Source organism: Micromys minutus (assembly GCF_963924665.1).
Source record: "Micromys minutus genome assembly, chromosome: 4".
NCBI lineage: Eukaryota > Metazoa > Chordata > Mammalia > Rodentia > Muridae > Micromys > Micromys minutus.
In genome coordinates this window covers 1,011,689-1,027,719 of record NC_137973.1, presented here as the reverse complement: position 1 = coordinate 1,027,719, position 16,031 = coordinate 1,011,689, and the positions used below count along the sequence as shown (strand labels likewise).

General features: G+C 40.7%; 1 protein-coding gene across 1 annotated transcript in view; it reads right to left on the bottom strand.

Moving 5' to 3' along the window:
* ARHGEF26 (Rho guanine nucleotide exchange factor 26) overlaps positions 1 to 16,031 on the bottom strand; it is a gene marked incomplete at both ends in the record, with an annotated part of 100,588 nt that overhangs the window by 82,680 nt on the left and 1,877 nt on the right. The window contains 2 exons of the mRNA XM_080915656.1: positions 11,919 to 12,064; positions 15,919 to 15,958. Of these exons, the coding sequence (XP_080771782.1) occupies positions 11,919 to 12,064; positions 15,919 to 15,958 (186 nt within the window). The remainder of the gene's footprint in view (positions 1 to 11,918; positions 12,065 to 15,918; positions 15,959 to 16,031) is intronic.

Sequence of the window (16,031 nt, the reverse complement as noted above, 5' to 3'; positions counted from 1 at the left end):
GAATTAATTTCAATTTTCTTTTTGTCTACTAGAATTACTGACTTCCCTATAATAAACAGGTCTTAGCTTTTCCATGAAAAGATTGCTTTCAATAGCAAAACCCAGAAAGCTTTAGTATCTTCCTTCCAAGAAGAGAAATAAAACAAGCAACGCATCCAAATAGAACCATTTAAAGATGCCAGTAGTAACAGTATTGCCTGGTGGCTGTTCACAACTAGAATAAAGGAAGACAGTAAGATAAAAGGAGGCAACAAGTAAGATTTGAGTCAGGGCCAAACCAAGCAAGGCTATGAGGCTGTGTTAAGAATGAGTGCTGACAGACAGGGCTGCAAGCACCAGTGATAAGGAGGATGGTTGGGATGGATTCCGCATACCTGGCAATGATGTCTTGACACATAGCCCAGGCCTGAGTCAGGAGGGACTGAGGGTGGTGGAGTGAGATGCTTCTCTTAGAGAAGAAAGGACACCTGCTTGTAAAGGTGGTGGCAGTGCCTTAGCTGCTCTTTTTATTTCTGTTTATTCGTCTTGTAAAGTAGCAGGTGGATGGGGATGGCAGAATGCAAAACAACGAGTTATTCACAACACTGGCACTGAGGTTACATTCTTGGGTCTGCAATCAATTTAACTTGAGCAAAATGTCTATCAGAAAACAATGGGTGATAAAAGCTAAAGTTTCTATTAGGTGTGCACCAAGCGTACAGTGGTGTCTTCAGGAGTAAAGCAGCTCATTGTACAGAGGGCAGACACCAAATGTTGTCTCCCTTCTTTCTCTCGCCTATGTACAAACTCTCCTGACACATGTTTTTACATGTATTGGCTTAATTGGTACCTCTGTGCCTCTCTGTCCTGTTTGATCTGTTGATATCCTAGGAACAGAAGTCTCCTAGTCTTTCCCACTGTATATGATTTCTGTATCAGTCAAATTCAGTTTTTTCCTATATTCTTCTAAAAACATTCATTGCCTAGGTCTTTTATTTTCTAATCGACGACTCTCCAAAGTCCTAGAATATATATATATATATATATATATATATATATATATATATATATATATATATCCCAGTCACTACACTGCAGTACCAAACAAATGTACTGTCATGAGACACTAGCACTTTTCCAAGACATTACAACTACTCACACACACACACACACACACACACACACACACACACACACACACACACACACGGGGTGGAGAGAGAGAGAGAGAGAGAGAGAGAGAGAGAGAGATTGATTTGTATTATGCTACAGTGATACAAACCATAGTTGCAATGATACTCCTATGGACCTCTATAAGAAAAGTTAGGAGGGTCAAGAGAGGATAGAGTTGGGAGAAATAGAGAGGGGAATGTCTTAGTTACGATTTTTATTGTTGTGATGAAATACAACAGACAAAGCAACTCTGGGAGGAAAATATTTTCCACATTGTGGTTCATCATTGAAGAAAGTAAGGTAAAGAAGTAAAAAAGGGCAGGATCCCGGAGGCAGGAGACGACCCAGGTGCTGCTCACTGGCTTGCTCAGCCTGTTTTCCTATAAAACCCAGGAACACCAACCCCGGGATGGCACCACCCACAGGGAGCAGGGCCCTGTCAGCATCAACCGTTTTTTAAAGATTGATTTACTTATGTATATGCGTACAATGTTGCTGTCTTCAGACACACCAGAAGAGGGCATCAGATCTTATTACAGATGGTTGCGAGCCACCATGTTATTGCTGGAAACCGAACTCAGAACCTCTGGAAGAGCAGTTGGTGCTCTTAACCACTGAGCCATCTCTCCAGCCCAGCATCAATCACTAATTAAGAAAGTGTCTTACAGCTGGATCTTATGGAGGCATTTTTCTCAGCTGAGGTTCCCTCCTGTCAGATGACTCCAGCCTGTGTCAAGCTGACATAAAGCCTAAGGAGAGAGAAATAGAGAGAAAAAGAGAAATGCACTACCTGAAGTGGTTAGTGGCCACACTGTTTATCACAGCACATCACATTGGAGACTGAAGCTGGCTACAATTGAGCTAGGCAGGCACCTGGCAAGGACTCCATGTTTAAGTGAGCTGTGAGGTAGGAGAAAGAAATGGAGCATATATACCCCTCTTCCTCACGAAACCAACCTGGTAAGTTACATCTGGAAGCTGGAAGGAACATTAGAGTAGGCCACGTTAGGCAATCCCATGTCAGAGTTATAGGACCACAGAAACTCTGAGTCTGTAGGAGCTCTGAAGGGAAGGCATACTGAAAATGGGAAAGAAATCAAGTTATGAGAAAGAAAGAGAGCCGGCAGACGGACCCTCAGTCATCTCATTGGCAAAGCACTAGCGGAAAATGCTGGACCTCCTTTCCAGCGACTGAGCACATGCATCCATTATCGAAAGCTGTGTTCCAGGCCATCTCAAGAGTCTAAAGCAATGAGGCAGACAGACATATTTAACAGACTCAAAGCTGCCTCAATGTTTATGACGTTCTCCCAAGGGCTACATAAACAGTGAAATGACCAAGTCCCGTTCCTGGCACATGAGTGCTCTGGTGGGTAGTTCAACTACATGTAAATTAATCATCATTTTCACGATCTATAGAAGGTCCCAAGAGCTCTCTTGACGACCAGCTATTGAACTGCTGCTCATGTGGAGACAAGATGCATGTGTCCGTGTCTCTCCAGGCCTCCCTATTGCTCTGTGGGAGGACAACCGCACACCTGAGAACAGCACTTGCAAAAGTAGGCTATTTTGCCATCTAAAGTAGAAACTGCTGTTTCAAAGGCACTGCAATTTAACCTGGTGGCAGAGTTCACTTCTTACATCAAGGGGAGAGAATCCATCTACAGTTCTCTTTTACTGCCAGTTCTTTTCGCTCTGTTTGCTAACGTCGCGCTCAATATCTTCTCGAATAACAGGCATGCAGATAACAAATGCCCAAATAATTCAAAGGCCAAGTGCAAACTGATCATCTGGAGATCATCAGGCTATTAATGTTCTGGGTGAATCCAAAACACTCTTGAGTAACAAAGACTTGAGGACTAGCTCCCCATGCAAAGATTAAGAGTCAATTCTGGTGGCCATGGAACCCTGCAGACATGGAGAGCGTCGGTTTCATCTGCTCTAAGAAACAGCACATCACCTGAATGTAAGAGGTGACTCCAAAGGAAACATTTTAATAAATAAAACACACATCGCAAGGCTCTGCACAGTGCCACCATTTCTTTGCCGAGCTTCTGAACTCCTCAAAGGAATCAGGCATTTATTTACTTGAGGCTACATTTACCAAAGATGCCACTATTGATCTTGCATGTGTCCCATCCACCTCCCTGAAAGCTACACCTGGTACACTTTAATTTGGTTTCACAGTCAGACCTCACTAGCAACTAGTAGATACAAAAAAGTCACAAAAGTGACAAGATTTCCAAGCAAGTGCAAGTGAGTAAAGATTGTCAAGGACTGAGCTGAACAAGTCCTCTATAGATCAAAGGGTGCGAGGGGCTAACAAGGAAGATCCCGAAGCCAGTGTGTAGGCCATTCCACTACCCAGCTTATCTAAGGTCCCTCAAACACTCAAGTTATGTGTTCTGTCTGCCTGAGATTCCTCCATCTTCCACCCTGCCTTGTCAACTTTGCCCAGCCAATTGGGATGCTATCTGGATCTCTTCCATGGAGTGGACACTTTCTCTCCACTGAGCAAATTCCTCAGACAATGCTGTTCCACATGGGATCTCATGGCACAATAACATCTCCCTCACAGCCTGACCAGAGTGGAAATTGCATATTACTTTATGAGAAAGCTTGGTATTTGATGTCTGCTCAGTGATGCTGGCCAAGACATAGAAGCGAGGTATCCGTGCTCTATCTCACTGTTCAGCACAGACTTGTAGAGTGAGCCATGTTACAGATCAGACACTCTGATCTGTCTTCTATCAGTACTCCACACTGGTTTTGTCACTCAGTGAGATAATGTCCTCTTTCTCAGGATTTCAGGAGCTGGTTTAGGAGAGTTTTTTTTTTTCTTTTGTACTTACACTATCTAAATTAAATAGCCTATGCTCATCTCTCCCCACTTTCTCGGAACACCTGGCTGTGGCCTAGTTTCTACTTCCCTAAAGGACACCCGAATGTACACACACTCACCACCCTACCCTTCTATACCATACTTTTCCTACAGAGGAATCCATAATGTTAATATTGGCATATCTACCACTTAGACCATAACAAATCAGCTCCAAACAGAATAATTTAGTTCTCTGTTTCTCTGCATTTGTTCACAAGATAGACAATAAAGTTTCAGTGTGGCTACAATCAAATAAGAAAACGAACAAAAAAACATTTTTCTTGGTCATAGACATTGAACACCCAGAGCCTCATTCATGTTTATTAAGTACTATATCTCCTGACCAAAAGTAAAACGTTAAATGTGTTATTACACTCATATATATGTGTATGTTATGTGTGTGCCAATGCACACGTGTGTGTACACACAAGCACACGTGCTCATGGTGCTTGTATTATGGGGCAGATATGGAGGTCAGTCTTCTCCTTCCACTATATAGGTGCCAGGGGTCAGCATCATGTTGCCAGGCAAGTGACTTTACCCACTGAGCCATCTCTTTGGCACAAGAAAACCCTTTAAAGGTGATTGTAGGCAACATTCAAATGGTGCCCGATATATAAAGATGTACAGTAAAACAGTCCTCAAACATGGAAACCACTAAAAAACAGCAACAACAATAACAAAAAACACTGGGAAAACACCTAAGTAAATATATACAGTAAATGTAAAGAAAATGGCTATACTACCAGAAGCAATATACAGAGTCAAGCCAATTCTCATCAAAATCCCAATGGCATTCTTCCCGAAACAGAAAAATAAAAAACTTCCCTAAGATTCACATGGACACACAAAAGGTCTCAATCAGCAACAATCTTAAGTAAAAAGAATAACTCTGCCACTATCTCAAGAGCTGATTTCAAGTTATATTACAAAGTTACCACAATGAAACAGTATGGCACAGACATAAAAGGACACAGGGAGCAGAGTGCAGTGCGGTGTGGTGAGATGTGGTGCAACATGGCACAATGAGGGGCCCAGAAAGGAGCCCGTGTAACTACAGTTCAGAATGAACCTAGACCTCAGTCTCTCATCCTGCACAGCTCAGATAAGTCAACTCAAAATGAATCAAAGACATCGATCTAAGGCCTGAGAATCATTAGAGGAAAACATGTCAGACTACAGGCATAGAAACAAACTTTCTGGAAAAAAAAAAAAAAAAAACTGTGAGAACTTCAAAAGAATGATAAAAATTGACAGAATTCCATAAAATCAAAAAGCTTCTATATATCAAAGGAAACAGCTGAGTGACTGACAGATTATAAAATGGAAGAAAATCTTTGTTGGCATATTATCTAATAGACAACTATTTAGAGTGTATAAAGAATTGAAAAACACTAATTATCAAAATAAAATCCAAAAACCCAATCAGTAAGTGAGCTAATGCAATGAATGGCCAGACAGTTCTCAAAAGATGCAAAGCAAAGGGGCGGAAACATAGAAAAGCACATTCCACATCCTTAGCCACCAAGGAATACGTGAAGACAACTGCTGGTCAGAGTTCACAGGAAATGGAACACAGCTAACAGAGATGTCAGTTAAACCGCTGCTATGGAAACCAGTATGGAGCTCCATATAATCCTTAAAATGTGACCCAGCTAAACCCTAAGTCAATAAACCAGAGGAACTGCCACATTTATGTTTACTGTGGCACTATTCACAGTAGAAAAGTAATGAGATCAGCCTATGTGTCCATTAATAGATGGCTAGATTAAAAACATTGTATAAACATATAAATGTAAAAAGGTTACATATATACAACATATACAATGGAGTTCTATTCGGCCACAAAGACAAATGATATACCATTTACTAGAAAACAGATGCAGCTTGAGATTACTGTATAAAACAAAGTAAGTTACACTTAGAAAAACTAATATTGTGTCTGCTCATTTCTGAATCCTAGATGTTATAAAGACACATAACACCATTTATATGTACACAACCTATACATATATGATATAATAAAAGAAAGACTGGGAAAAGGAGGAGACTGACACAAGCAAGATAAAAGGGAAGTTATGGGGAAATAAAACCAAGTACATGAAATACCGCAAAGAAAACATCTTTATGAAATCCATCTCTATATGCAATGAGTACGTGCCAGTAAAAAGAATAAATCAAAGTAATTTCTATGAATCCTACAGAATAATGAAATAATCATGGCACTGTCAATCATGTATAGATCTTAAACATTTCTAAGCATCTAACTCAGAAAAGGCAATGATTACATTATACACGATATATATGTTATATATATAATGTATATACATATGTGTGTGTGTATATATATATATATATATATATATATATATATATATATATATATGTATCACCTATTTTTCTTAAGCCTGTATGTGAAATTTTTAAAAATGCTATCAAACTTAGAAAAAACATATCTATGGGAAAGGAAAAAAAATTGAGGTTAGATAAAAAAGCTTCAGTTTTATTTGAACATTTGGATTCTTTTCAGCATGGGGACAATGTTACATGTTACTTATGTAAGTTAAAGTTAATTTTCAAAAACGCTAGAGAATACTTCAAACGCAATCACACTGAAATGCTCCTATGTTTACAAGTCCACTGCCCAACATGAACATGTGCACTGGCACCAGGAATGACAACATAATTACAAGAGGTAAGATATGCTGAAGTGAAGGCTGACTATATGTTACACATAAAAGAGAACAGGCGAGAGTTCAGGAGGTTATGGGTCTTGCTGAGCTGAGTTTGATCCCTGAGACCTGAGCCAACCAGTTCTCAAAAGTCTGACCCCCACTGTACAGGATGGTATGCATTGGTATGGGTCCATGAGTGTGGGCACGGAACAAATGAGTGTAATGGAAAATCAATCTCAAAGTGGGCAGTGGTGGTGCACACATTTAATCCCAGCATTTGAGAGGCAGAGGCAGGTGATTATCTGTGTGTTCAAGGCCAGCCTGGTCTAGGGTGAATTCCAGGACAGCCAGGACTACACAGAGAAACCTTGATTTGAAAGAGGAAGAGAAAGAGGAGAAAGAAGAAGAGGGAAAAAAGGAGGAGGAGGAGGTTAAGTTCAAAAGATACAACAGACAGCATTAATTACCATCTAAGGTTTAAAAAAAAAAAAGTGAGATTGCTGTCTTAAAAACCTATTAATGAAAAGTTGTTGGACTTTAGATGTTACTATTTTAAGCAACAAGTGTGGGCAAGTAATAAAATTTTAAACACAAAAAAATGAAAGTTTTCTTTGGCTTTTAAATGTATTAAGCATTTCTTCAAAATAAAATATTTATGTTTTTTACATTTATTGTCCTCTGGTTTTAAACAAAAACAGTATCTTCTGAAATATGTAAAGTCTACATCCCAAAAGCATAAGTCGCATCAGATTATACTGCTAAAACTAAAAAGATATGCCTTATCTTTAAGAGAACAAAATTATTCTCATGAACATTTCGGTTTCCCTTTCTCACTTCTGCAAGCTCCAGGAAGCCTCCCAAAGACATGTACAGAAGCAGAGGGTATGAAGTTCTACACCATACCATTAGCCACTAAAACCAGCCGAAGTACTTTAATGAAAATATAAAAATCAGTTCTTGGACTGGAGAGTGTGAACTCTGTAAGCACACAGAGTAACATTTGAAGTGATGTCTGATGCTGGGCAGAGATGCACGTCAGCAAGTGCAGGAGTGTCCATGAGAGGATGCCTGTATTAGGTAAGGAAAGTATGCAAGCATTATCCAGCCCCTGCCTCTGGAGCCTGACACCCTTCTCAAAGGTACTTGGCATTCAAGGTACCAAAAATTATACAAACACACCCCTCTGCCAGGGGTGCGGCTGTCACTGAATGTAACTGAATAAACACTGGTTTCGTCACATACATTCTTTAAGGATCCCCATCACATGCCTGGGGAGAGGGCTAATGCTGAAAAGCGAATCCTTATAGAAGACCAGGGTATTCCTGCGATCTAAGAATGACAAAACTTTGGAGGAAAGCAGAGCTCACTTTCCAGCCAGGGCTCAACTGGCAGCGCACCTGGCACTGGGCGTAACAAGTACCCAGTGTTCTACTCCTGCCTAACACAATCAATATTTTCCTTTAAACCCACAGCTTTTCCCAGAGACCCAAGAACTGCTGGCTTGGGTTCATGCTGTCGATTTCGGTGACTCACTGAGCCATTCACCTGTGTCCAGCAGGTTCCCTGATTCTGGGCACCGGGCCAGATAATCATCTCCTGAGGTTAAAACAACTTCACAAGCTCAAAACTCAGTCCCCTCCACATATAAGCAGCTAAATCCTGGTTACTAAAATTCCTGAAGGGAAGAACAGATGTGACAACGATCAAGTGAACAAGGACCGAGCCTGTCCTGTCCTAGGAGATGAAGGAATGTAACTGCATTCTGGATTACAACAGAACATCCCATTTCTACAGGGAGAACTTGTGGCCTGAGACATCACTCCTAAATGCAAATACCACCAGTTCATCGAAGTCTGTGCAATCTAAATGGTCATTTCACTGAGGGACCACTTAACACCTCTCTTACACAGGCCTGCCTCTCCTTTATCCCTAAATGATCTTAATGTCGCAGTTAAATCTGTCCCATCCTTGTGAGGACTGCCTGCCCCCAGCGCAGCTGAGCACTTTCCTACCTGGCATTATCCAAAGAATCAAAGGCGTCATATGAATAAAAACACTCAGATAAATTATTCTACAGAATGAAGGTTAAAAGAGCTTATGTAACAGCCATAAATTACTTCGAATTGCTGCACTTCAAAAGAGACTTTTGCATAGTGCATGCTCCTTACAGTCAACAGATAAGAAAATTGCATCTTATGAGAATGCAGGCAGGTGTTTGCAACAGAGATATGAAAGTTTTAGAAAATAAACATTCAACGGTGGCCAAGGCGCATGTGCACTCACACAGAGGCCTTCCAACTAGAATGTTAAGTGTATGCCAAACTGAGACCTAATGACTGCTAGAAAACTGTTTGTCTTACTCTCTTACAGGGAGCAAAGCCACATTCATGAGAGATTTTGCATAAACGTGACCCACACAAGGATCCTAGGTGAGAGCTACTCCACTAATTTAACCCATTAAAAATTAGGCACAGCACAATGATACCAAAACCAGTCTAAATAACAGAAGTCTCCTGCGAACCACCTTCAACACTGCTTCTGCTCTCTTAGAAAGCATCAGCACACAAGGGCAGCAGGTACGGAGTGACCAGGACCACTACCCTGATAGTGTTACTGCCTCATGAAGCCTCCTCTACTTAGGGTGCTGACTGCAACCAGTGCATTTATTAACAGATAGATTCTAGTAGCTGCCTCCAGGTATTAAAGTATCACCTCTGGTAAACTCCAGAGCCAGTTTCATCTTTGTTCTACAGAGAATTCCCATCTTGGGTAAGCATGGTGGGAGGCATTTGTTATCACAAGACTCAGAAGACTAAGACCAGAGAAAGCAAGGATAGCTTGGGCTGAACAGTGAGCCTTAATTTTAATAAGAGTTTTAAAAAAGTAAAACCATATGGAAAAGGCAAAGACCCTCCAAACAGTGATTCCCCGGGGAAACAAGAGGAGACCACGGCTGAGCAGAGGCTGCCTCAAAACAAACAAAAACAAAACAGAAGCTGAAAAATATAGGTTCATATGTTAACTATGATTCCTTCGTTCCTTATAGCTGATGGCGACACAGAGATGGATTCCCTTTACAAACAGCTCCCTGTGTGTGTTAAAGTTAAATGTGAGTAAAAAAAAAAAAAAAAAAAAAAAATATATATATATATATATAATGCAAAGGAAATACAGACCATACCTAAGCAGCTATACAGGTAGCAAGAGTCTGATCTGGGAAAAGCCAAGCAACACAGTTAATACACGTGAGCCCTCCAGGAACACTCTAATCTAAGATAATGCATGCAATGTAAGTTAAAGGCACACCAGCACATTTTCTCCTGGCCTAGGAAAAATACAAACTCACGTAAAACTGTACTGAAGGATACACAGTACTATTTAACTGCATCTGTGTTTGTTCATCTCAATGAAAACCAGACACCGGGAGATCATAAACATGGCAGCCTCATGAAGCAAAGCTGGATCAAACTGTAAGTGACATAGAAGTCCACATTTCTGCTGACAGTTCAAAACCAACCCCAGGACTTAGGCTTATAACAAATATAGCTGATGTCACCCAGGGAAAATTCAAAAACAGGTCTTTTCTCCCAGGTCCTCTACGAAATGAACTGAATTTACTTTCGAATCCGGGAATCTGTTTTGATATGTACATATCATCAGACTCTTACATTAGAGCATAGGACTATGAACACATCAGCTTTCTGGAGACATTTTAGCAACTAGCCCCATTAAAAAAGAAGGAATATCATAGAAGTCGCACTATTAGTGGAGAGGCCAAGACTAACAACATGCAGATATTTTGGTGGCTTCTCATAACATTTCCCTAAAACTTCAATTCAAATAATGCTCATCAAAGTCTGGATTTCTGCATTGGAGGACCTCGTAACAATGAGCTGAGGAATAGTTCAGTTTACAGAAGAACTGCCAATCACAGCCCTCACTTCTCCCATCACCCACAGCCAGCACTATCACTGACAAACGCTGACTGACGGCCCGCTCCTATTAGCATTGTAATGCGGGCCACAATTTCATAGGCATCACAGCCTGGAAATACCAGAAAGAAAGAGATTTGTTAGAGAACAAGCTTGGGAGATGCAGCCAGCCGCGTGTGGTGACACACACCTTTAATCCCAGCACTGGAGAGGTTGAGGCAGGTGGATAGAGGACAGCCTGGTTTACTGAGCAAATTCCAGGTCAGCCAGAGTTACACAGACTACAGGATGGAAAATACACACACACACTAGAAGACGGGAGGAGAGGGAAATGGTGCGAAAGGATTTGATTCTAGACTTTGAAATTACATAACTGTTAGAGAAGGAGACATAGAATCGGAACCAGAAGTTCTCCCTCCTTTAGCATTTCCAAGATTCAGGCTGATTAGCACCAACATATGCAACTGTTTCCCATGCTGGTGGTGGCTTTCAAAGCCCATGAGAATCATGACTGAACAAAGCTCAGCATGGCTTAGGAGGGCGCTGCCTCTGGTCCAGCAGTGCCAGAGACTCTCAGAGTTACACTAACTTATTTTGATGCAGTCGCCCCCCCCACCCATAGCATACCAGACAGTCAGACATGCAATGCCTAAACTCCATCTAGACAACAAAGCACTAATGGAAGTCTATAAGCCTGGAAGAAAGCTGGCTACAGCTAAAAACCAAATAAGTTTTATCCAGAAAGACGAAATTACACATTATTACAAAAGCATTAGAACCACATACACAGAAGATACACAGAGAAAAGATATTTATTAACTAACTTCAAGAAAATATCAGTATGGCTATATGAAATAAAATGCCTAAGAAAAAACTGCAATTGATTCCCCCATTGTAGATAAACATACAATCTACATAAATACCCATGCATGCAACACATTTATATATATATCCATGTGTGTGTATGTGTGTGTAGTAAATTATGAATGAATTTGTGATATATCATCGCTACATTAACACTGTATAAAAAAGAAAAAGGAGATTACTGAGAACTTAACTGAGTCCACAGCACACCAGTCTCAAAGCATGCCATTTTAGCAAACCTGCTTTTTCTGATCAGAACTGCCAAGCTCCAAGTTCTTACTAGTGTTTGCAGAGCATTTTTGACTTAGATTTACAGGATCATTGGTATAAAAAGATAAAGTCCACATGTATGCATGGCTTCAACAAATTGGCCTTTTCCTCCCACAGATAGAAAAGAAGAATGCAAACACTCACCGCAGAGAGCTGGCTCCACGTGGATCGCAGTGGCTTATGGTGAATCACAATTTTCTCCTCTGGCTTCTGTTCCTTGGGCTCTGGCTCTTCATCCGAGTCGATATCGAGGGCCTTTTCTTTGTAGTTTTGATACAGGACTGCATTTTCTTCAAAAAAAGCAAGTCAGATAGGTCACTAATTGACCTCAAAAGCTATGCTACTTGCTCCAAAAACAAGCTTTATAGTTATACATTGTTTAGTGCTGGTTTAATTACTACCTGAAAAGAAGAGACATATACATTTTATCACCAGAGAATTTATGACATTCCAACTAAAGCAAACTTTCAGTGTCTTTGTCTTGTACTCACAAAGGTGGTCAGCCTCAACCCACTGTAATTTAGGGTCCAGTAAATCCATCTGTTAGGCTTCCTTCAGTCTGTCAGTGTTTGCTCACTCACCTACTTAGCAAACAATTACCTTCCATCATAATGTCCTATTTTCTAACACTAAAAGGAAAAAGACACTTCTTATTTCTTCAGGAATCAGTAAGTCAGTAAGAAAGTGAATTTTATCCTCATGCATTTATTTATTCATCCATCTGACATTTAGGAAACGTCTACTAGATGCCAGCAACTGCCGAGCAACCGGGGATACAATGGACAAAGAAGATGAGAAATCTCAGTGTTCATTAAGCTGACCTAAAAATCAAAGAGAAGTGAAATACACAATCAGCTTTCATACTATTGTATATAGGGCTATGTTGTCATGGAGAAAAACAAATGACAGAAAGGAATAGGAAATTCTGGGAAGAAAGAAAATTCATTTTCAGGAGAGTGGTTTAGGAAGGCCTCACAGAAGTGACATTTGAGGCAAGACATAAGAAGTAAGAAGGCAAAGCACCTGTATAGCTAATGAAAGAGCTGTGTATATGTGCCACTGTGTGTGTGTGTGTGTGTGTGTGTGTGTGTGATACCAGTATGTAACAGCATGTGTGGGAAGTCAGAAGACAACTTCTGATGTCAGTCTTTGCTTCCCTCCTTGTTTAAGACAGGCTCTCTAGTTCATAGCTCTATACACCAGCTCACCATAGGACACTTGGTTTACTCATGATCTCTACCCCATCTGGCTTTATGTAGGCTTAGGTAATACTAACTCAGGTCCCATGTTTGTGTTCCAAGCACTTTATCTGCTGAGCCATCCATCGCCCCAGTTCAGGGAAGAATATTTCATGGAAGTTCAAGTGCCTTGGGGCAGGAATCTACCTAGTTTGTATGAACAAGGAACAGCAAAGCAAGTGTGGAAGGAAGACCAAGAGAAGGCCAAACTCACAGATGATGAGGTGGAAGAGGGAGTACAGGGCAGATCATGCTGAGTCACTGAAAGAACCCTGACTTTTACTCCAAGTGGATTTACTAGTTATTAAAGGGCTGAAGGCACATGGTCTTACATGAATACATGCTGACACACAAGAAGTCACGTATGTATAGGCACTCCAACAGAACCACCAGAGTATGATACAGCCTAGAGGAAGGAGAAACACCAATGAGGAAAATCCAAGCTCTGAATGCAGAGAAGCAGCAGAGCTCTAGGAAAAGGCAGACAGACAAATTCTGAAGCAAAGGACATAGACACCTTGGAAGCACTAATGAAAACCTTTGTGGCTGCATGGCAGGGTGTACACTGATTAAACGCAAAATATGCTTACAGAGAAGCGAGCCACACAGTCCAAACCCAAATAACTTGTGTTAAACAATTTGATTTTATCCTGAGATCAAAAGGATCTTTTACACTTTGGTAATTGTAAATTATCCACAGTGCAAGGAAATCCACCAGAAACAGAGCTACTTCAATGAGCTAGTCAAGCACTAGCTATCCAGGGGCTAATTAGAATGCCAATGGAGTAGTCACTTAAGGTAAGAGAGACCTGAGCTTCCCCATTTAGCATGGACTGTCAACAGACTAAGTGTGGGAGTAGAGAGAAGTAGGGTGAGCTTTCAAAACCCTCCAATTATACAGACAAAAAGCGGGAGATGGAAATATCAGAAGTGATTCTGGCATAGATGAGGAAGATTCTGGTGTAGGACTTGGATTATTAAAAAAGCTTTCCTACCTCAGCTCTTTCTCTTGGCAACCACACATAGCTCTGTGGGTACTGTGTCTACAGTATCACTAGAATGTACACAAGACTTTACTATTCTGTGATTATTCTACACATGAAAATAAGTCAGTCAAACCCAGTTTCTGTGACGTTTTTAAGTATTTTCTGGACAGGCACACAGCATATGCACAAAATCACTGATGCTATTTTCTAGTCATTCCCACAAAGAATGGGTCCCATCTGACACATGGGACAGGGCTTAAGGACACATAGGTCTTGCATCCCTGTCACTCAACTGATGATTAGAAACATCCAGACACAGCACTGCTTTTAGTGGTTCACTCCTGTAGGCCATTACAGATAAGAATCCTGCATTCCTCATTTAAATATATATATAGAAATGGATTTCTCCACTACCATGTGTAAGAATAGACAAGATACTCAGAAACAGCTCTTGATACAAGGAGATACACATCTGTACTGACTTTAAAACACTCAAAATGTTCAAGCCTTTAAGGCAAAAAACTAAATCAAGTTGAAGTTCCAAGAAGAAAACCAAATCCTCTGAAACAACGGTTCTCAACCTGTGTTCACATCCTCTTCGGGAGTGAAGGACCTTTCCCAGGGGTTGCATATTAGATATCCTGTATATCTGATATTTACATTATTAATCAGAGCAGTAGCAAAATCACAGTTACAAAGTAGCAATGGAATAATTTGAAGGTTGGGGTTCACCACAACATGAGGAACTGTATTAAAGGGTGGGAGCATTAGAAAGACTGAGAACCCCTGCTCTGAAGGAAATATAAATCTGAGGGTTGACTTCACAATCCTACCACGGTTCAGGATACAGCAGAGAACAGAAAGCAACAGTTCCTAAGTGTGTGTTGCCACAGGTGTGGGGGAGGGGAGTTACTACTAAAATCTCTCAGAGCTTTTGATTTCCCCAGTTACAGAATCAAGGAGATTAATTTATCCCAAATAGTAGAAATCCTACGACTGGGTTGCTTCTCCAAATAACAATAACTTTCTACAATGACTTGATAAGCCACTCTTGGGGGGGGGGGTTATGCTCGGACAGTCATCCAAAATGTATTTTACATCTGCATGGTTTTCAATCAGCTTTTCTTATGGAAGGACACACTTCCCTTCATTTGTCCTTAAAGAATGGAAACTCCCAGCATTTCAAAGCAAGGAAGAAATAAGTCTACTCAAGTCCCCAGGAGCTTCCGGCCTGCAGCTGGGACTGTTAACCAGGTTCTCCACAATTGACCTCTTGACCCATCTATTTACAGAGTCCACTAATCTGATTAGCAAGTGAACACCTGGCTGAAGCTGCTTTTGTTTTTGAAATTCTCAACAACAATACACAGGTTAGATTATGGTTTCCCCTCCCCCACCAGAAAACCTGCATTTCCCCCAAAGGTGAAGTTTAGGAGAACAGGAAGTCAGAAATGAAACACGAATATGGAAATACTGCAAAAAGAATATTAAGAAAGAACAAAAAATGTGGCCTAAGGAAACCCCACAGAGGATCCAAGCTTCAGTGTCAAAGAGTCTGAGTGGAGTGTGGGGAGCCTCAAAGCCCCCCCACCCCCGCCACGTAGTGAGGCAGGTGGGGATGGAGCCAAGCTAAAAATAAATAAATAAATAATAAGAAAGCTCTCAAAACATAGACTAAAAAAGTTACCAGCTTATAAACATGCCCCCTATAGATAAACAAGTTTAGCTCAGTGAACACAGCTTTGTTTTGGACAATCCAAGACAAAGTTGGGCCATTCTTGTTTGTTTTTTTGTTGTTGCTGTTCTTTTTGGTTGTTTTTTTTAAATCTCAAGTGTCTTTCTTACTGCAGCTAGACTTCAGCTTATAATTGATGCACCATATTGAAGCTGCAATAAAAGTCTGGAAAATCAGATGCTTACCTTCCCCATCAAATGTTCCTTGTCCTTTCAGCATTTTTTTCTAAGAGACAAAAGGGGGGAAGCAAACTGTGTGAATAAGCCAAGTACAGCTATTTTAAGTTAAAAGTCCTGCT